This window comes from Haemaphysalis longicornis, unplaced genomic scaffold (genome assembly GCF_048455015.1).
Source record: "Haemaphysalis longicornis isolate Haplotype H1 unplaced genomic scaffold, Haemaphysalis longicornis Haplotype H1 scaffold_9, whole genome shotgun sequence".
In the NCBI taxonomy this organism is placed as follows: Eukaryota; Metazoa; Arthropoda; class Arachnida; order Ixodida; family Ixodidae; genus Haemaphysalis; species Haemaphysalis longicornis.
Window position 1 is genome coordinate 60,693,769 of NW_027526460.1, and position 23,213 is coordinate 60,716,981.

At 45.2% G+C, this 23,213-nt stretch overlaps 1 protein-coding gene and 1 non-coding gene across 4 annotated transcripts in view; one reads left to right on the top strand and one right to left on the bottom strand.

Annotated features, from left to right (window-relative positions):
- Lmpt (four and a half LIM domains protein limpet) overlaps positions 1-23,213 on the top strand; it is a 347,866-nt gene that overhangs the window by 49,615 nt on the left and 275,038 nt on the right. The window contains exon 1 of one of the 3 annotated variants that reach the window (XM_077682884.1): positions 4,243-4,299. The exons of the other annotated variants lie outside the window; for them this stretch is intronic. Coding sequence (XP_077539010.1) covers positions 4,258-4,299 — 42 coding nt within the window. The 5' untranslated portion in view covers positions 4,243-4,257. Of the gene's footprint in view, positions 1-4,242; positions 4,300-23,213 lie in introns of those variants that run through there. 3 annotated transcript variants of the gene reach the window in all.
- On the bottom strand, positions 4,773-4,844 carry Trnat-ugu (transfer RNA threonine (anticodon UGU)). Its single transcript has one exon. It is a non-coding gene; the product is annotated as a tRNA-Thr (tRNA).

Genomic DNA, 23,213 nt, shown 5'->3' on the forward strand with positions numbered 1-23,213 from the left:
ATCAATCAATCAATCAATCAATCAATCAATCAATCAATCAATCAATCAATCAATCAATCAATCAATCAATCAATCAATCAATCAATCAATCAATCAATCAATCAATCAATCAATAAATCAATCAATCAATCAATCAATCAATCAATCAATCAATCACATGCGTGTCTCTTTCTTCCTGTGCCCCATCCATCACGCTGCTGCTCTAGATCGTAGGATTATGTAGAACCGAAACTTCAACCCTTTTGACGTGGTAGAAGTAAGCAAAATTTACGGTATGATCATTGGCCGTTGCGCAGTGCAGCAGTCTCACGGCCTGATTATCACAGCAGAGCCCTACAACGGAAGTGCAAAGTCGGTGCTCCAACCCTGCTGCAGGCTGCCAACAGTGTGACCTTTATTTTTAGGTAGTGTCTATTATCCCGGCAACCGTGAGAATTACCGTAAGAAGTTTCCCACGGCAGTCGCCTCTCATTGGCTGAGCGCGCTACGTGGAGAATCTATGGGATAAATATTTCCTAAAAAGCCGTGTCTGCAGCTGCACCTGTAGCGCTGTGGTATATTACTTGTTTTTGAACGAGAAGGTTCAGGTTCGAGTCCGACATTCCGGTGCTTGTTTTTTTAGCTTTCGGAATTTTTCTGTCGTCGTGATTTTGTTAATGCTTTTTTTACTCTGGTTTTTACTATATCAAGAGATCGACGCACAGGACTTCTAGAATGGGTGGAATTATCTTTAATATAGGTTGTTTTCTGTTTCGTTAGGCTGGGTTAGATTAGGTTTGTTGCAGTTGGGCTGGATTTGAGTAGGTTATGACGTGTTCGGATGGGTTACGTTACGTTCGGTGAGGTTGTGTTACGTTAGGTTACGTTTGACCGTAATATTATTCAGCAAATTTTAGGTCTGCCAGCTTTTATGGAAACTGCCGTGAGAATTTCCCGGTGGTAATTCTCACTGCTGCCGTCAGATTAGACGCAGCCTTATTTTTAAGTCGAAGCTTTCAACTCTCACTGATGAGGTCTGTACGCAAAAACGCACTGCAGGAAAGCGGACTTTCTCTGAAGACGGTTTTTATCGTCAGTGAAGTGTAGAAAAAGTACAACGCTTCCACGCGAAGCTTTGTGATAGCTCTGTTAGGCCCCCCTCCGCTAATGGTTGATATGCAGCAGAGGAAGGAGGTGGCGCAGGCGTTCGACGGCGCGACGTATATAGGCCTAACGTCATGTTCTGAGGTGAACATCGACGGCCGTTACCCACAGCTCGACATACGATGAGAATGACGTTGCTCTACATGCCGCAAGGTTGTTAGGGGCAGGGCCTTAGGCCTAACTTCGCAATTTGAGATTTACCACTTTGAACCGGCACCCACCCGAAAAAGTACTCACTGTAGGCCAAGCAGCAGGTCTCAGTGGCTAAGGCGTTGCGCTGCTGAGCGCGAGGTCGCGGGTTTAATTCCCGGCCGCGGCGGCCGCTTTTCTGATGGAGGCGAAAAGCAAAAGCGCCCGTGTGTACGTGATTTCGGCGCACGTTAAAGATCCCCAGGCGGCCAAAATTAATCCGCAGCCCTCCACTACGGCGCGCCTCATCGTCTGCGTTGCGTGGGCGCGTTAAACCCTACAGTTATCATCATCATCGAGCAGCAGGTACCGATGCAAGCCGTGGACCCCAATCCCAAACGTGAGGTCTACGGAGTGCATACCCTAGAGTTTCTGCGGTTTTTCTAGAAAAGTGGAGCAAACCTACGCACTAGCGATTAGTCGCAATGTAGGACTGACCGACCAAGGAATCCATCCCGAGAAAGCTTCACGTTCAGACATTGTCGTCGTTAGATGGACGGGTGCATGATTTTTTCCCCTAGCCTTGCAACCTGCTCGCGCTACCAGCAGCAATAATCATGGTGCGCAGTCCTTTCAAACATGTTGTGACCCCGAAGAGGCAGTTTATAACGTATTGGTTGATCTGAGGGGGAATAGTGAGCGAGAGATTGAGAAGTGGATGGTGCGTGAAAGAGAAACGACCAGAATGACACTGACTACCCGTTGTTCGCAACGGATGGGTGAACCGTTTTTTTTTTTTTGTGAGCCGGTAACCATTGTTTATTTTTTTGGTTCAGTTGCGGTTCGGATCCAGCAGGCTCAGAAAATAACGGTTCGGTTTCGGGTTCAGGCTCGGGAAAAATAGCAGTTCGGTTTCCGTTTTCGGCTAGGTTCGGATCCAGTTTGACACCCTGACCTTAACAAAGATAACGACTTTGCGAGGTATGTCCCAACTTTCCGAGGGGACTAAGGGATAATGCGTTATGCTGCTGAGCCTAATAAGATGTGTTTTAACTATGCCATATGTGTTAGCGATCCTCCGCCGAAGTTTAAGTGCGACGAGGTCGTGCATAACGGCCTGTCCGTTGAAAAATTTGTCTCGTATTGGAGACTTCCAAGCGAATTGAAGAAGCTTGGTAAGGCTTCTTTACATGCGACCCATAGGCGTGAATCCTCATTTGCCCCGCCGAAACTGACTCAAAAACATGCTTGCCAACGCAGAAAATATTTCTAAATAAAGGTCAACCAATTGACTAAGTTTGAATCCTTTATAGCACAGAAGGCTCCAGTGTCTCACAGTAAAGGTTGCAAAAAATTGTTGGTATTGGTACAAGTCAATTTCTTTTCGGATTATAACATCACTTGCCTGAAATAATTAGGCGCATTGCTCGAATTAGAAACACAGGTACTAAGCCATTTATGAATTTATAAAACATTTATGAATGGCAACTATTACTAGACTACAACTTCAGTGACTTCATTACCCGCCTCAGACAACTGCAGTTTCAGTTTACACCTACGTAGGGTTAAAATTTGCACCACATACGCATGTGAATGTTACAAGTAAATGTCCTTCCTTCCTTCCTTCCTTCCTTCCTTCCTTCCTTCGTCCTTCCCCCATCCCTTTTTTTAAGGGTCACTGATACTTGTCGAGGTCTTACCGCTACCATAACGGAATGAATCAGTCATTGGGCAGTTGATTCGGCTCACTGACTTGGCAGCCGGCCTCAGTACCTGTGCACCTGATGAACAAAGGAAGAATTGCGTACAAGATGTTTGAGCCCCTTCCAACTATTGGCCTCTTGCGGGTTCGACACGTAAAACCCCAAATTGAATTTTGTTTCTCAGCTCACAGATCATGTGCTAACACTATACGGGCAAATCAAATTTTGTAAACTCTCATGGGAATCAGATTGTCTGGTTGGATTTTCAAATTACACGCCATTGAAATTGACTATGGCAGCCGCCCTGACCTTACTTCTACCACCGTTACTTCTCATTCGACTGATGGTTTTAGCCATCCCCGGTGGCCCAGAAAAGTCACCACGCGACACCGGAGGAAAGAGGCGGCAGCCCCAGCTCTCGCTCACTCACAACCGGCCGCGTGTTTTGGAAGGTGGCGCGGACCCGGGCCTCACGCCCGAACCCGCCGACGCAGCAGGAAGGTCTAGCGGCGGCGCCGGTTGCCAAACATTCTCCTTGTTTTTTTCTCCCTTGCAAATCTCCACGAGGAGCCGCCGCGTCTGCCCCCGCGGGTTCTATATGCTGCTCCTTCGCTTCGGACCTCGAGCTCGAAGTGCCGGCCCCGCGTGCGCGCCTTGCGAGTCCGACTTTCGAACGCGTCTTCGTGGCCTGTCCAGATGTAGTTCACCCTGGATTATGAAGGCGGATTGAACTGTTTAACAACTTTGGTCGCTAGGAGACGAGCACGTGAGCGTGGATGCACTGAGTGCTGTCTGCTTCTTACTGTCCACTGTATGGTGCTGTGCGAAGTGAATGTGTAAGAAGCATCAGTGGTGTGGGACATTTCCGGGTGACGATCGACGCTGGCTTTTGTGTCACAGCTGGACGTCCTACCTTGGCTGCGAGTGAACAAGCACCAAAAAGAATGGTCTATGAGTGGTAGCCACATCTCGTGGTGAAGTGACACGGTTGTTTTGGTTTGTGCCTTTACGCTGCCGCCGCAGGACCACTCTTTAGAGAAGGCTCTTTCTGACAATGAACGCAAAAGAAGACAGGGAAGATGGTGAAATCTGGAAAGTGAACTGCTCACTTGAGATGCCGAGTGAGACGTCAAGCTTTGAAGAGGGCAGCCGGCACTGCGAAAGTCGGCGGCGTTGAACGTGCATAGGGTGGCCACAGCATGCGACGACAAGACCTGAAAACCTGACAGTTGGTGGCGCCTAATAGTAGAGCGGCCACGTTGTGTCTATCAGCGTGACCGAAATGTGTTGCTTCAGCCCGGCTCATGCGCTCCTTACACGTCTCGTGAGTATACACATTGCAATGGGCGGAAACACCACTTAGTGAACGATGTGAACGATTACGCATTTCATGACTGTTATTCTCGTCACAGAGGCGATAAAACAAGAAGCTTGATGTAGGAACATGTTGTTTCTCCATACGCCGTTGGTTCAGTTATGTATATAAACAGGTTGCACAAGGGAATGTAAATACCGGGAGGGGACCAAAGGAGATTCAACTAGAACCTTTTACTGCTCAAACGTAAGGGAGGCGCAGTAGCCAGGAGAGCTTAAGTCATGGCGTAGTCGCCGTATATATATATATATATATATATAGGAAGGAAATGAGGGGCTCGTTGAGGAAATACAGAAAGATAGGTCAGCAGTCTACAACGCCAAAGGAGGCATAGCGGTGTGGTTGGGCTCTTTTTTTTATCACTACGGTTAATTGGGTAAACATTTTTTTTTATTTATACAGAAGAAAGAAAGAAAAACACGCGCCCAGAGTGGGGACCGAACCCACGCCTTTCGATTACATGTCGAATGCCTTACCAATTCGGCTATCTGGGCGACTGTGTTCTCCTTCACTTTCTGGGCTATTTATATTTACTAGAAGTGTATCTGGCGCTTGAGGGTGGTAGCCAGCGCCACTCTGACTACACGGGAAGAAGGGGACCTTCTTTTTAACCCCCGGGGCGTGACTCGAGCGTCTACAGCCTGTCATGAGCGGGGTACTGGCGGGAAGCCCTCTTATGCTACCTAGGCATCAAGGCTGCCAGAACCGAGACCCTCGCTTGGCTTTCGCAGAATAATATAGTAAGGAAATGAGGGGCTCGTTGAGGAAATACAGAAAGATAGGTCAGCAGTCTACAACGCCAAAGGAGGCATAGGGGTGTGGTTGGGCTCTTTTTTTTATCACTACGGTTTAAAAAAAAAATGTTTACCCAATTAACCGTAGTGATAAAAAAAAGAGCCCAACCACACCCCTATGCCTCCTTTGGCTTTGGCGTTGTAGACTGCTGACCTATCTTTCTGTATATATATATATATATATATATATATATATATATATATATATATATATATATATATATATATATATATATATATATATGCAGTGACGTCAGTAAATTTTGATTTTTCTAATGTTTTTCTCGTTTGCTCGTAACCACGGATCTAAAATGAGTGGACAGTCCAATTTTGGTAGTAATAAAACAGATTGCATGTTGGGACGGAGCGCGAAAAACAATGACAACCAGGAGGAGCAAATACAACAGGAGCGCTCCATCCCGTTGTATTTGTTCCTCCTGGTTGTCGTTTTTCGCACTCTGTTTCACCAAGCACCCTTACTAACTGGCCCAACTTTCTTTGTTACTTTAAAGCAGATTGTTGTCATGTCATGTGCGAGCGGGCGTGTTTTGCTATGTTCTCAGCAACCCCACATTAAGAAATGCTGTGTCTGTGCTGATTACTTCGATAGTTCGATAGCGACATCAGCTTTGCTTTATTAAGGCTGAGCCAAAATTTTTGGCCTAGCAAGCTTGGCGTTCTTCCTCAGATAACCACGTCAGTCGCATAACAGCTGATTCCTGGATTTTTTATCGGTGCTTCTTAGCCGACCAGTGGGCTTTGAAGCAGACTTTGGACAAGTCCTCTGCCTTTTCTGTTTCTTCTTCAATAATTTCTCCCTGTTTCGCTCTAAAATAATCCACGCGAGTGTTTTACTGTGTGATCACTTCACCGGCCATATCGGTGAAGTTTTCATAGTTCTATCTTTATTTTCTCGTCGCTCTGTAACCAGGTGAAACGCTAGAAGACCAGAGAACGACAGAGTGGAGATATCGCACTGGGAGCCTTGGGAGCGCTGGCCACGTTTTCATGTAGACAAGTGGAAGCGCGGAGTGCCAGCGGCCGTTGCTTCTCCGGGTCTTGCGGGCCGACCACTTGCATGGTTTTAAAACAAATTCTGCAGCGTGAGCTTCAATGGGGAAGGAACGGCATGGGCAGCTGAGGAAACCCAGTACTGATGCGCAACAAATGAGCGACAGACAACCAATGGCGCTTTTAAAGCTGGAAAACGTGACCACTGCAAACAGATGAAAACAGAGAGCTAAGTAGGGTTGCCATGGCGTAGGAAGGACGGGCGAGAAATGTCGCGTCGTGGTCTTCTGAAGCCGGAGCAAGCCGTACGCTGGGGTCAGGCCTCAAGATCGCCAGAAGGAGGGGCAATGTTCTTACGCGTTGTGGACTGTCTACCGATAGATCTGCAGTTCCTTTTTGTTTGTTTGTCGTCTTGCCCTGACGCCACACGTCGCTTCCTAATCTTTTCTAGAAACAGCGCAATGATCGTACCACAAAATAAGCAGAGCACGTTAGGATGGGCCTGTGCCGTGCTGCCAACACGATGTATTATCCTGTGGGAGTCCCAGGATTTGGATGGAGATAATAAAGACTCTGTAATAAACATTTATATATGCAAGATAGGAGCTCGTGCTTAACTAAATCTAGTGGTGGTTACAATCACATGCATTTCCAGTGCACCATTAGCGCATTCTGATTTTCAGATATTTTTGCAGCCATTGTGTTCAAAACTAACTCCGGATGGCTGGACAGCGGAATGTTTTAGTATGCAATGCCGATCTTCAAACCTTAGTGCCTTATGGATGCGCCGCATTCCTTCGGCCTCGCCCACACCACATTTGTTTGCAAACTGCATATTCTACAGCGTTCATGCTGTTTATCCAGATGAGCTTTACTCTGCCCTGCCAGTTGTATTTTACGATGGGAAACGGTTTTCAAAGAGCCGCTTTCATTTTCACCAAAGGCACAAATCGTAATACAACAGCCGGTGCAACGCAAATTCCAGCGTAATCGGGTCGAAGAACGTCGGCTGGTCTTCTTAGCCTTTTGTTTTGTTTACTTTCTTCCTCTGCCAGTGTTTACAAAATACACTGACTCACTAACCCCCCAAGGCTTCCGCGTGCACACGATTCGAGCCTTGCGATGGCGAAACTTTCTGTTGCAGTGTACAAATAGCTTTAAAGACGCTTTCTCGCGTAAACCAAATTGCACACTGCTGCATAAATGCGCGGACTAAAAGCCAACTTCCCCTATTGCGAGATTTTTTTTTATCTGATAAAAAAATGTGCACTCCCATGAATAATTAGCCCCTAAAGCTTTTCCGGTGGTAGTACTTGTGCCAGCAGTAGTCATGCGCTAATGAATAGAGAATTAGTGGTGTTACGTGCATATGCAAGAGAATAAAGTTTAGGTTTTCCAACCAATGCTTAGTGGGCACCACAATACCCAAGGAGAATCCTCGACGTTGCTTTTTTAATGATATAGATTCAGTAATAAATACTTACTGGGGTTCTGGTACATGCCGGGATGAGCAAGTTGTAGGGAAGGTGTAATTAAAGCCCATTGTACAGAAAGTTTCCATCAGGCTTAAGTTATACAAAGACCCCAAGTCTAGCCTTGAAAGCATTGCCGTTTTAAATCTAACAGCGCGCCTCAGGGCAGGTCAGGTGCGTGATGGGATATCTGTCTATATACATGCATATAAAGATAGACGGAGCGGGTTCAACTGCAGTTACCGCCGCAACACTGCCCTGTTTAAATACATCGTTCTTGGGACGCCTAGCCCCTTCCGGTTAACTGCTGACGAACAAGGCCAATAGGTAATATGCCGGGATGATATCTTCAGAAAATAACCGCCGCAACACCAGCCTGGTACAATTTAGGACAGTTGCCGTCTGCGGTGACAAACACAAACCGTGGTTTAAAGTGTGTATACAATGGTCTCCGGTCACACGAACACTTGACTCTCCGCGCTTGTCGCCACGACAATGAAGCATAAGTGGGCATGCTCAAATGCCACCCGCGGCCAGGAGCGACAGAAATGACTTTTGTACGCTCGTGGGAGGCTGATTAGAGAGGGGGTTGGGGTGCTGCGGCTGTGGTTCTTTCGCGCTAATGTGTGTTCTTACAAAAGTTTTCATATTTTTTAAAGACGATAGCCTTTCTTGGGCTACTTGAACCCATAAATTTTGGTTTGTCTGTATGTCTGTCTGTCTGTCTGTCTGTCTGTCTGTCCGTCTGTCTGTCTGTAACTCGATTCAGCCACCCGGCCAAAGTAAAATTCTTGCTGCGCAATAGTCTTATATAGTCACAGCCAAATGTAAACGTGTAAGCCCGGTTTATATGTTCATACTTGTCAACTTTGTTGAACAAGAACAAGACATTACGAAAATATAAGACAGGAAATTAGTACACAGTGGATATTTACAGTGTTCCTTTATTTAAAAATTCCTGGATGCTTGGTATTTCGATAGCAAATGATATTCTCTACTGCAGTAAACCTCCACCTCCTGGCGGCATATAAGAAATCACGCGGCAACAGCCAAGAAAGGCTCCACTAGCTAGGTTTCGCGTTCTGCTTGGAACGCACGTGGAGCATGGCAACGCGGTTCTATAAACCTTGAAGTTGTCCGCCTCTATTTGCGCACATCTCCACCGGACTGCAGCGCTGGCATCGAGGAACCCAGCCTGTAGCAGTGGAACGCGGTAAATTCAAATCGCCTTGCGCAAACCTTTAGTGTGTTTACCTTGTGATGAGCGCGACCGTACAGGAACAGCATGAGAGGTGAACGGGAAAGCAAAGGGGGGCATTTCCTTGGCAAATGTCTACAAAGCCTATACTCTTTTGACGACATTTGCAACGAAAGGAGCAGATACGCAGCCAATTTTTTTGTAAAATTGCGCTCTGAGGGCATTTAGATGAAAATGTATCCAATAGCTGTGCATTTGTATGCACAGCGGGTGGTGAGGTCGGCAGTTTACTGACGGTTTGGCGGCTTCGCGCCGGTTACCCGAATAAAAACAGCTTCCAAAAACGTAAAGCTTCTCAGAGGGACATTCTTGCAGAAAAGGGTCTGCATGTGCGCTGAGTTATGTGCACAACTTGGCTAAAATAAACCAATAAAATGAACACCGAACGAACACAAAAATATGTTTGAATACGGGTAAGATGGCCTAACGCCACGGTATCTTTGACAGCAGGAACACTCACGAACACTTTCACATTTAGAGCGTCTGTTCGTTTGAATTGTGCATTTATGCAAGAACGAAGTGAGTGAGTGAATGAGTGAGTGAGTGAGTGAGTGAGTGAGTGAGTGAGTGAGTGAGTGAGTGAGTGAGTGAGTGAGTGAGTGAGTGAATGAGTGAGTGAGTGAGTGAGTGAGTGTGAGAGGGAAAGAGGTTCCCAGCCTGCACCACATATGTATCGCAGGGAAAGAAAAGGAAGGGGAGGGGGTAGAAATATTGGTTGAGGTAGTGGTAGAAAGGTTGTTGGGGAAGGAAAATGATGGGGTAATGGGGAAGAGAAGATAGATCTACCATCAGTGACCGCCGCCCAGGAACGTGCAAAACTATCAGCGGGCTTTTTTTCCAAGATGTCATTGTTTGAAACGGAAAATCAGATAACTCTACAAGTGTAAAGAAAAATAACAAACACTAAACCTTAAGAACACTTGGTTCTAAAAATTGATCTTCACTGTCGACTTGGATCCTTAGTAGACATCTTGTCTTGTTTGTTCTTGTTCTTGAACTTTACTTGATTCTTTGATCTTGGCTTGTTGATCTTGTTCCTCATGATTTGTTCGTGACCTGACTTGACCGGGGATATTGATCTGTTACGCCTGATGGTTTGTGATTATGTGTTGTTGGTGTTCTGCTTGGATTCCTTGTGTTGTTATGATGTAAGATGGGAATGACTGGAGATGTGGGCGGAGGAAGCAACACTGAATTACAAAAATTCAGAGCCAGGAGTCACATAACCGACACGTCCTTTCGGGGCCAAGCATTTAAATTTCGGCAGCTCGCCGTCAAGCAGTAGGATTACCAGGGATATTTTTCTTGTATAAGCAAGTGAAAAAATAAATGGGCGCCGAGGAAGCCTGGGATTCGCATTTTTTCGAATCCCCTTCCCTTCAGGGAAGTCCCGCCATATTAGAAACCCCGCTGTGTCTGAAATGACACCCCTTCGTACTCTTTGCCGCATCAAAACGTATCGTACGTCAAGGTTTTTGAGTATGGCACGTGAACGCTTTAGAACAGTCTGGCAAATTTACGAAGGTTGCCGCGCTTGAGAGCCCCGTAATGCCGTTCTTCTTCATTCTTACCTTGAGTTTTGTCTTCGTTCATTATCCAGCAGATAATCTTCTTATCTTCGAATTACTTAGCTAAAACTGAACTGCCCGGGAGGCCTTTAATAGAGCGCAGCTGTTCGCGACATGTCCTCAGGACACGACGGGGTATATCACTCGGTCTCGCGCTTGGTTGGACAGTAGGCATTATGTCGATGATTATCTTTCTTGGTAATAGGCCTAACAACATCACCGCCATTGTCGTCTTGGTTGATGCAGTCGTTTGACAACTATGTATATCATAAAAAAAAACTCTAAAATGGATGTTCAATGCACCAAGTCTACACCGGGGCTTTGAGGCGCGCCTTCCCGTTAGTGTTGTGTGTTTCTTCGTCTTTGTCCGTGTATCGTAACCCTTAGCGGCGCAATTATTTTAACCTAAGTTCGCAGTAGAGGGTTCTGCATTAATTTTGACCTCCTGTGCATTCGTTTTTCTGTTCAATCTGAAAAGCAGCCACCGCGGCCGGGATCGAACCCCCGTCCTCGGGCTCAGCAGCCCATACCTTACTCCACCGCGGCAGATAAATCTGTATATGTCAACCATTAAAATCGTCGACGCAGTCTTTTTCGACGCATGCATTCGTGAACAGAGAGTATCAAGACCAATCATGGTCATACCTTTGTATTCGTAAACAAAAAAGAAGGGTAAAGAATGTAAATGCAAACAATAAAAATTCTCGCCGCCGTCTTTACGGGCACAGTTTCATGATGCATCGCAGCCCAAAAGGTGTGCTTCCCTGTTCAGACACATTTGGCAGTCAATTTCGACGCGAGTCAAAATCACTCACAGCTGCTATGAAATTGCAACACACCTTCTACGATTATCCACGTACCTATAACCTTTGCATATTACACATCATGAACGTTTATTGACGCCATAAGAGAAAATAATCGCTGCAGATGTGGTTGTATACACTGACAGGGACATACGTCTGTACGGGTAGGGTTGAAGATCTCAAAAATGCCCCGCAACACAGCCGTGCGCCCACTGCTCATTGGAAGGTGGTGCTTTGAGCTGCAGCGCATCACCTACAGTGCCATCATGGGAAATTGGAACAATAATTTTTGAATATCGCAAAATACACTCTTATGGCTGTATGACAGCCATTACCGGTTTACGGGAAGCTTTTTATATTAGGGAGGACTCCTTTAAACGCCCAACAATGCAGCCAGGCAGTTTCGGCTAGAAGAAATTCCTGCAAATTAACGAGACCGTGTTCCAATTACTTTTGCCGGCAGCTGTACATATACAAACCGGCTGGCCTGCCATTTGGAGGCTAAAAAATACTTTTGTTATGGTTTCAAACGCTTCTTACTAATTTTCGTGGCCGGTGGTATATTTTGTATGGAGCCCCGCACAAACCGGTTGTGCGTTAAATGTGAACGCCACGCAAGTATCTCTAACTGTTGAGTATAAAGGGGGCAGGATCATATCGTTTTCTTAACGTTCGTAACAAGGGTCGCAATCAAAGAGCGTACATACGCATTTCCGATTCTGCTCACACAAAAAGAACTGCGGTGCAAAGGTGATCCGAAGACGTGCCAAGTCGACTGCAGTGAGCGTTTTGCAATGGGTGGGATCGCATATTTTTCAGGTTCATGAAAGTAATGGCTGCCTAACATCCGTGTATACCAGATTAGTTAATAAACGGCAAGGTGGAATGAAACGTCAATATTTTTCTAAATTCCGTCAGTTCAACAGATGACATCCACATATTCCTTTCTTCAAAAATTATTCTGATTCTGATCGGTTGCAGGGCGGCGATTTTTACCGTGCTGATTTTGTTGTGCTTGGGGTGGTTATCCACTGTACAGCCTGTACTCAGCCTTTTGCTTCACATTTGCGGCCTTCTGAATCCGGGCTTCAAATGGTATGATAGAGATACCTCTTTATTGGGAATGGACTCATTTCCTTCTCTCGATGTTGCCTCCTCTGAAGTGGCACCTTCCCTCGGTGTCCATAGCGTTATGCAACCCACGCGTTCTCTATCACTGTCATGTGTAGTCTGTCGAACACCACTTTTGAGAATTTGTCAGACAATTAACTCTTAAAAACATTTAAAGCCCGTCGACCATCTGCAGTCAGCGTCTCTCGTAATATGCCTGGTACAGTAACATGATTGCGTCGCGTACATCAGCGTCCTTCCCCTGAGGAACTTGGGAGCCCAGTATTCGAGTTTGACCCTGGGGTCTTCGTCCAGCGATGCTTATAGGTTCGAACAACTCGCTTCTAGTGCTAGCCTCCACTGACGTATGTCTTACAAGCGGCGGCATTGTTTGAGTCGCTTGTTTGCATAGGATAGCTGCGCAGAAAAACAATACGGCATCCGTCAAGGCATTCCACCGAGAAGCTTATTTGATTATCATTACGGTCACCCCGCACCCGCCTTGGCACACCTCCAGTCATTGATCTTCGGACAGTGACGGAGAAGCGTGTAGCAGGTGTGCGCGTGTGAGGAGCCTTTTCACGCAGCCATACCTAGTCCTTGTAAAACAAACGAATCTCCACCGCCTCTTAACGTGTGAAATATATGTGTGCCGTTAGACCCGCTATTAAATCTATACTTTAGCCTGTCAAGTCGATCCTTCTCTCCTTTTGAACATCGATGCCTGAGCAGCTCTGCCCTTGGGAAGTTGCCTCGTTGAGGCGCGTGAGGCCTGGGTTTCTTCATTTTTCGCTGGCCTCCGAAGCTTTACCCTTAAATGTCACTCCCCGTGGTTTATACCGAATCCTTGTGGTCGTTGGGCATAATCACACTCTCGAAAACAGAGCGTTTCCACCGTCGCCGTGGTCAACTGCAGTCAGTGTCAATATTCGGGTTTGTTTGTCAGCGTTTCCGCAGTTCCTGTCTTCGAGTTAGTTCACATTGATTGCTGTCAATAGAATATTTATTATGTGGGTGCAGCGGTATCACAGCGTGTTCGCTGCCAAGCGCCCATTTGAAAAGCAATGCTACTTTGGCATTACGGATGTTTAGGTCAACCGCAGGACTTTCTGCCTCTGTAGTAGGTATCGTAACCTGTAGCCACAAGTCCACTTTGATTACAAGTTATAATTTAGAGCATTGCATTTAGGTTTTGAGGCCAGTTTTAGCGCCTAGGAATCACAAGTGCAAGTAAGCATGGCGTGTGAATTTCGAAGACAGAAGAAGCAGTAATACAAAAATGCTTGCCGTTGTCTGGGTAGTTCAGAATGTCCCTCCTTCTAGACGCGTGTACTATCGAAGAAATAGAACTGGAAACGTATCCACAAGGGAAATTGACCGATAGTTCAATGCAGTACTTTGCTGGCGTATCTTGATAGTCAACCCGCCGCGGTGGCTCAGTGGCTAAGGCGTTGCGCTGCTGAGCACGAGGTCGCGGGTTCGATTCCCGGCCGCGGCGGCCGCTTTTCTGATGGAGGCGAAAAGCAAAAACGCCCGTGTGTACGAGGTTTCGGCGCACGATAAAGATCCCCAGGTGGTCAAAATTAATCCGGAGCCCTCCACTACGGCGCGCCTCATCGCCTGCGTTGCGTCGGCGCGTTAAACCCCACAATCAATCAAACTTGATAGTCATCTGCCCCAGGCCAATACCATGACACATTTTCAGGAACGGGCTGTTTTCTAGCTCTATAGCTGAAACTACAGGCTTACCATGTAAAATATTGCCTGTCCTTATAGAGAGAAAGTTTTTTTTTTTGCAGGAATATCCTGGATTGAAGGGAGGGGGAGAGAGATAAAGGGTGTATTGAGAGAATTTATGGTGTTCTTCTAGGAGTGATTCCCTCTTCACAGGAATCCCTAAGCTATTTTAGCATCGGCTGCTCTCCCGGTGAGCAGGAGCTTGTCATAAAGGCAGGGTCTCCCACTGCTCTTGAGGGTTGGGGGTGCGGGGAAGGGGCGGTAGGTGCTTGTTTTATGTGCATGCGGATCAAGTTAGGGACCCGGCTTGTAGTCAGCTCGTCCCGGGTCATGCTATCTAGCCACCGCAATCACGCGGTATCATGCAACCAAACTGATGATTTGAGAAAAAAACACCTGTTCCCCTGTTCGGCATCGAAGCTGGGTCCCTTGCTTTACGAAGCCGATGGTCAATCCTATTGCGCCAGAGAGGCACACGTCACTCATATGCGAAGTGTTGGAGTTGATATTTGCGCTACACCGTTGCCCCGGAGGCTGCTGTTGCTAGGCCGCAAAGAACTACACAATAATATAAACTAAGAAAAAAACCATGATTTAACGCATTACTTACCCAAAATTTAAGAAAACTTAATCCAGTTTCCTTTTATAGGCCTTCTCAGGAGCTGCGGCACCCTCTCTTGACTACTTACGGTATCAACGCCAAGATGATACAAAAACGGGCCACGAGAGGGCGCCGCAGCCCCTTCGGCGAACTGACAGATTTCAACTGACAGATTTCACGTTGAGTGGGACTGCTCTAATTTATGTCCTAGAAAGAGAGTGTACCAAGCACCGGGTGTTTCTGGTCTGGGACACCATGGGGTCTATTGGTATCTTAGGCGTGAGTCTGTTGTGTCCGTACGGGAGGCGCGATAAATCATTTGACTTCGGGATGGGGTGAAGGAAGTGCAATCAGGGCTCTGTGCTTATTGTGGTGGACCGCTTTCAGTGAGCAAGAGCTTGCGGGTGTTGAGTATACGGGGCTGTCAATGTGGGAGGAAGAGGCGCTGGGAGAAGGGGTGAACGCCCTACAGCGAGAGAATTCAGACAGGGCCAAAAATATTGAGCGTCGGGCATGGATGTTGCTTAGTATGGACATATAACTAAATGTGTGGGGTATAGTTAGCGTTGGCTTAGTGTGTTTGAAAATGTGGGCTGATACTCGGAGGGGGGGGGGCGATAGCATATCGGGCAGAACGCTGATTAGAGTGTGGTTCCTGAGGCAGTCTCTTTTTTTCATTGTAGGAGACAACTGGCGAAATTGAGACTACAGGCAGTAGGAGCAAGTGGGGGAACAGCGGAGATATAGGGGATATGCACCGTCCCGCAGCCACGTGGGCTGTCTGGTTGCGGGTTCACGGATCCTCCGGTCAGGGCGGAAGGTCGATGTGAAGATCAATTTAATTAGGTTAAGGGGTTTTTTGGCGATTTTACTGGTTGACTACGGCCTTTGAGAATGTGTAGAGCCACAGGGCCGCACGTTTGTATCCTTTGGTGGCCTTTATAACGTTTCGTAACGGTATAGTACAAAAAGACAAAATTCTTCCCCTGTGACTTCTTTGGCGCTGGTGACATCAGGGTTGCACTTCTATATTTATTTGACGACCCTCTCGGTTCCACCTTATGAACACACACACGCAAGCACACACGCACGCAAACTATATGTACTATGTGTGTGTGTGCGTTTGCGTGTGTGAGGCGCGTAACCAGCTTTTGAGGGCAAGTGTCAAATGGTTACAGGAATAGAGTATTGTACTCTTCTATTGGCCGACGGCGCTTTTAAATGGTCCGGCAAACATCTTGCGCGTAGTACGCAGGTCTGCGCCAGTGTGCATATGCAGCGTAAGTTTCTTGTTCTTGCTCATGCGATTCGATTTTTTTGTTATTTACCTTTCCTCACGCGTTTTCGCTGAGCAATGTTTACGCCTTGCCCCGAGGACAAGGGTGCGGAGCGAGGCTATTGTTGATGGCCGTAGCGCGTGACCGTGTTTACCCGGAAGGTACGGGGCAGTTCTGGGGCGTTCAAGTGCGCACGTGGAACGAACCCACGCAGGCGGATTCACGTGACTACATTCACAGCTGCGCTCGTCTTCTCACCGTCCCCAGCGAGTGGGGAAAGTGGCTTAAAAGATCACAGTACATTGGCCCGAAGTAAGCCACCTTCTCCATTGATTTGTGCTTGCTTTTGGTGGCTTCTATCTCGTCGCTCATTAAAGCCATCCAAGCTTTTAAGCAACTCGCGCTGGCGCACAGATGGCTTGCGAAAAGTGGGAACCGCGAATTACAAATTGCACTAAGGTCATCTTGACGGGTTCTCCAGTCATTGTTATTCGATTGATGAGACAATAAAGCAGTAAGTGAAAATAATGTGTAAAGAGAATGTGCAAAATTCACTAGCAAATGGTTTATACGAGTTACAATAAATAAGAGGCAGAGAGCTCGGCCCTAGGGCCTACCAGAAGTAATACGAGACAAGAAATACTTGCTAACTGCTGAGAGTTACGAAACGAGAGTATATTAAGGTGTCGCGACCGGGGAAATCAATGAATTACCGTCCAATATGGTTTTAAAATAAGGAGATGATACACTACTCCACTAAAGCGTATAAACAGCCACCCCAAATTTCAAAAACGTCGAACAGAAATAGGAGGTTTACTGCGTACGTAAGGAAAGAATTTAGTGTGGAGCCAAACATATTTTGGGTTTCTGTGTAGTATGTAGAAACGTGCGGCGGTCACTCAGGTCATTATGCATTGGTCCCTATGCCTTCACACTAAACTTTTTTACACCCTTTTTGGCCGAAAAGGGTGTAAAAACCTTGTCCCATGGCTAACACCTTTAAAAGGTGTTTTCGCCAAAAAAGGGTGTACGGACGAAAAAAGGGTGTAAGAACAAAAAAAAGGTGTTGAGGATGCTCAACACCCTTAAAGGGTGGTGAGGACGCTCAACACCCTAAATAAAGGGTGTTGAGCATCCTCACACCGTTTTTTAAAAGTGATGGCATGCGCAGTACCATGGTGTTGCGCATGTCATCACCATAGCCTAAGAGGCTTGCGACCTATCACCATGGTGTCCTAATGCAATTCATGGCGACAGGTGTATGTCTGGAGGCTCTGTAAGTAAATGAAATGCAACAATTAATGTCTAATGGCACAATTTTAAGTTATATATACAGTGATCCCTCGTGGCATCAAACTCGGATATCTTGAAATATCAGTTAACTTGACATGACACACACAAAAAAAAACGTAGTAGTCTGAACCAAAAAAGAAGAAATAATAGAACTTCACAATTTCATGCACGTGACGATCACAACATTGGTGCACTAGAGGGACCACTGAAAACCGTTATCAGTGTGCTCACTACACATTAGCATTCAAGTGATACAGCTAGACAGAACTGGACCCCCACTACAATTGCAATCATGTTTTCCGGTGGTAGCTTCCAAAAACAATATCCCATGTGATGTGCACCCGTAGAGAACTTGTATTGGTATTTGTCGTCACAACTTTTTTAAAAGGCAGACAACCACATTTATAAGTTCTATTGACCATAAATTGCACAATTTCTTTTTTATGTCAAAAATCTTGAGACTCAAGCCGAATGAAACCACGTTTTCCGAACAAACTTTTGCAATCGACAGTAAATGTTGCAACACAAAAAAAGAAACAAGAATGTTTGCAAAATTCTGTGCATGAATCCTGAGACTAAAACTAATTCACAACCATAAACTATGATTGAGGTGTCTATTAATAAACATTTTGGCAACTTCCCTTAAAACTTTACAGCCAAGCACATACCAAATATTAAGATACAAGCAATTATGAACGTCCTTCCCTCCGAATGCAATGAGGTGGACACAGCAGTCTGAACTATAAAGAACATTTATCTTTGACCCATCCTATAGCCGGTATTCATTGAAAAGTTTAGCTGTCAATTTCTTCGTTTGGCAACACTGAAATAGCCACGAACATGGCTGATCGCGCGGCTCGTGCCACTGCGGCCGCACGGCGAAAAAAATATAACACCGACGTGCGTCGCCTGCTCCGTTTAAACCGATTCTCAACAGTGGTGTCATCAAAGTTGTTATTAAAAGCACTCGCGTTGGAGTCAAGGCATTACTTTGCGTTCGGCGGGCTAGAGCTTGGAATGTCCAAACCATATCATGCGCTTAGCACGGACAAGTACCGCCAGAATCCAAGCACACCCTTTAGGGTGCTTGGATTCTTTCGCCGCAGGAGCACCCTTTTCTGCCCAAAATATCATAGGTAGGAGCTTTTCCTGCAAAAGCACCCACCTAAAGGGGTACAAAAAGGGTGCATCATCCTCGGTTCACAAATGGCGCTGCAGGTGTGCAGCCACATATGGCACATTATGACACACAATTACGGTATGAAACATTCGTGCTTTCCAAGCTCCCTTCTATGAGACATTCCATTAAAGCTCCATGTCAGCTGATAATTTACTTGAACTTTTTCACCCACCGATTTTTGAAACATCCATTTATAAAGTCTAATATTACAGCCAAATCGCAGTACAGAAGTTGTATCATTAGAGGATGTTGATTATTCGAAACGGTGTTAAAAATTAAATTTTATGTTCATTTTGCTAAACTGCAGCGCACATCCTTCGAGCTTCACTGCACAGCATAAACGTGTTATGCAGTGAAAGCAAGTAGGCGTGCAACAGATCAACTGCACAAAAGTTCTTCGAACCTTAAAACCTATGGCTTCTCAGCATTGCATCAAACTTCCAATCACGGTAGCTACTCGCAATGTTTAGTGACTTATTCTTGAGCTGAGCAGAAAAGCTCAATATTAAGGCAGACCAAATACAATATGTATACTTCCCTACGTACTGTGGCTTTATTCTACCCATAAAAGTTGGGTCCCCACTGCCACCTATTTTATTTTACATTATTCTTTTTGCTTCATGAAAAATGACCCCACATAGCAATACCAAGAACTGTAAACATCACAGAACAATGCATATGAGTTCCCTGGTTGAAATGTGATGACATTGTTGTTATAGCAGTATTTTATCATGAGTCTAGCTTGTGCATGGTGCCTTGCATTATGTCCCTGCTGGTGGATGTGGGGTCATTTTTCGATGTTGCAAATGAAACGCCAACAGCCAGTGCCCATTAGTTTCGTCTAGTATTACGAGGTGCGTCATGGGAACCATCAAACCCGTCTATAGCCCTTTTTAGAGTTGACTAGAGGTAAAATCAGCAATATTATCGATAAAACGTTTAGCATCTTTTTTATCAGCAGCTTTAGTTGCTACTTTCCATATTTAGGTTTTTTCTGCTTTTCTTAATGACATTTTTGTTTCGCTGAGAAGGTGCATAACCAATGAAAGCTTTTCTGTAAACCTTTGGTAGCTATGCAATTGTTAGAAAATATTTTACTAAATTAGGCAGCTTAAACTTAGAATACTTGCATTTAGAAACATTAAAATCAATTTAAATTCATCACACAGTTCTGGCTGTTTTTACACAAAGCTGCACATGGGATATTAAGTGCACCGCGAGGAGGGCTCTGGATTAGCTTTGGCAAACTTTGGGATATTTATTGTGGACTTAAATCTCCACACATGGGCATTTTTACTTTCTGCCTCCACCAGGAAAATGGCCACCAATTTAGAGAGCTATTCTTACTAGTATTTGATGTACATTTTAAAATAATCTCAAGTATTATAGCCACGAAATTATTCTCTACAACAGCACCCAGCGGGTGCTGTTATAGAGAGATTGTGCACTACACCAGACAATGTACTACACAGTCGAGAGCTTTGACATCTACAAAGCAAGCTAATACTGGTAAAATGTTTCATACCATAATTACTGCGTGTTCAAAGCTCACGTGTGAAGTACAGATACTGGTGCTTCAGCAAGAACCGAGGATGAGCACCCTTCCTGGTTCTGAAAAAAAATAAACATGGAAAAATGCTTTAAGCAGGATTAAGAAACAGGGTTGAAAGAAAGTGAGCAAGCAATTCTTTCAAAATATGCAAAGCAATGCAAACAAATATTTATTTCAACTTCATGTCTACAAAAGACACAAAAGACAATCTCATTAAGGCTGGTAATGGGGTCTTGGGTAAAAAAAGAGCAGAGAGCACTTATATAAATGCTACAGGGAACCTTCAAGCCAAAAATTGCTTGAGCACTTAAACTAATCACTGTTCAACAAATTCATGAAAATTGAATGGATGAAAAACCAGCGGTAAACACAGGACACAGTTAAAAGAGAACAACGGGTCAAGCTTATCCCGTCGTTCTCTTCCGTACCCTGTGTTTTCCGCTGGTTTTTCATCCATTCAAACATGTACCAACTAGCACAGTCCGATGCCTTGGTATCATAAAAAGACGAATTGTCACTCCTTACAGACAGTTGAAAAAAAAAGTATAAAGCAGGTGACAAAATTAAAATAACAGCAGATTGGTTAACTTTTAATTTTAAGTGATAATATAAAAAATAATGGCATGAATTAAAGTGAGCAGCAACCACAGGACCATGATGCTAGGCCAACATTCCACTTTGAAGAAAAATATCCGCTTTCAACGCTACATAGGCCAAACATGCAATGCGGCAACCCTTTAGGGCCACAAAACCTTCCATAATCTTTAAAAAAGCTACAATTTAGTTGAGAAAAACTGACCACAACAAATTGGAATTGACAACTAGATACAGTTGTCACACCAAAGCAAGCCGGCGAAAGATGAACAGATATCTAGCTGTCCTACCCCCTATTTGTGCCCTAGCCTCTGATCCACTGCAGCAAACAAAAAAATTGTTTATATGTAGAACTATTGCTCTTGGTCAAACATAGACAGTTCTAATGAAGGAGCCAAGTAGGTTCCGAAACGTTCTGAACGCTTCGGATAAGTCCTTGGTTAGAGTATTATATTTGATTCCATCAAACACAAAAAAATAATGCATGGTAAAGCGCTAACATTAACTTTGTCTACCGCGGTTCCTTCATGGTGACATCACTACAGGAACCAAAAATACAATACAGTGCATTAAAGGGGCCATTCGGACAACATAGAAGTTCGCTTCGTTCGAAATATTTCCTGTTTTATAGTGCCCCACCGCTTCAGCAAATCATGCTGCATTCACTGAGAAATTAATTTAGGTTAAAAGTCTGATTCTCCCACCATATCGTGTGTTTTTGGGATGTCAGCAATGAAGCCATAAGTGCATGTAATCAAACAAACTACTGCGTCACTCGGGTCTGCAGCCTTGCTAGCCATCAGTCCTCCCAGGTGGAGCTACCATACTCATCCACAAACCGTTGTTTGCCATTGCTTTGTTTTTGACCGCGTCTGCACCTGGCTTGTTTTCGTTACTGTAGAAAGTAATGGTTTTGTGAAACATGAGGTATCCTCGACAAACAGGGTCACGTAAGACAACATCGCCTATGCCAATCGGCCAGGGCCGTGCAAGCCAACTCCAAAGCGGCGGAGTGCTGTGCAGCTAAAACAAGCATAGTGCACGCCGTACCAACAGCAGTGCGCATCGGTACTTGTATGTGTACGCGTATTTTCGTAACTTTCATTGTTTACTGCCCCATTTTTACTGCTGTAAAATGAATATGCATTACATTTAAGCGCAAATAGCTCGTTCGGCATGCTTATAAGGCCTGCCCAATTTGCGTTTGCTTTTGCCGGCTTCAGCCAATCGCACAGCTGGGGACATATGACATCATAGGTACTGCTGTGGGAAATGTCGCATGGCCATTCCCTTTTTCCTAATTATATAGCTTATTCGAGTGAAGTGCGCGTTAAAAATGGTGTCAGTATGATTCTAACGAGGCAATCTGTCGAATGAATGAAACTTGTGTGTTGTCTGCATGGCCCCTCTAAGCAAAGGCAAGGCAGCCAATTTTTTTATTTAGGCTGCCTTCATGCACACATTAGTGCTCTATTACTTCCAGAAACTCATTACGGGACTCCTGACATATTTACAGTTGCAATAAAAATCAGAAATAGAACGAATAATCATTGGACACTCCACACTGTCCAAAAACAAAGGAATAATGTGCGAGTGAGCTACCTAAAACACTGCGACAGAAGATCATATACATCAAGGCAACTAATAAAAACCATGGCTAGTGCATAGCCACTACGCAGCTCATTTGTTAAGAGCTTATGTGCGTCCCCACAAGTTGGCTGTGTAAACCCACTGACACCTAACAGAGTCCAAGGTTCGACGAAAACTCGTCAGGGGAGGGTGATTCATTGATGAAATACAAGCAGGCACTCGCCTGGTCAAAAACAAATAAATAAAGACGCCTTGGGGCCCCTACTGGCCCCTTGTTCACAATGAAGAGGGGGTGAAAGGTCGCGACTATCTATAGGTTCGGTGGCGCAGATTGCGCATGTATATCTCGGGGAGATTACCCCGCTACCGGTTAATCGTGTTTTTAGTTGGTTGAATATGCTCCGATTCTAAAAGCAGTCGTGTCGACAGGCGCTTCTCTGATGCGATTATGCTTGCGGAATCCTAATCGATGGAGTGGTCAGTAGCCAGGTGATGATCCGCCAAGGCAATTCAACTTGCATTGACTTTTTTGACATCGTTCTGGTGCTATTGAATTCTTTTAAAAATTTCCAGTTTCACCTATGTAGGATTAGGAACGAAAAAGAGACGCTACCAGTCCAAACAAAACGTACTGACGTTTGGGCTTCCAGCACGGAAGCCTTGTTCACAATAAATGCATCACCAGAAGTGGGTCGTTTAAGTTTGCTTAAATAATCGCTGCAACGAGCGTGCGTAGATCGGGTTTAGATTTTCGTCGTTACGATTGACTGTGTTAGATATGGTCTGAATGATTAGTGATTCCAGATGTAACCGTGATGCTGTCACTTTTTCTGTAGCGACGATTCTTGCATTGTCCCAATCAATCTTGTGGTCATTCACAACGGCGTGTTCGGCTAAAGCATTGTTGCGGACGCTTTTATTCTTTACGTCACGTGCGTACTGCTGCAGACGATTCTTATAATTTCCTGATTCCCCGATATACACGCCACTGCAGTCTGCACAAGGTATCTCGTATACCACACC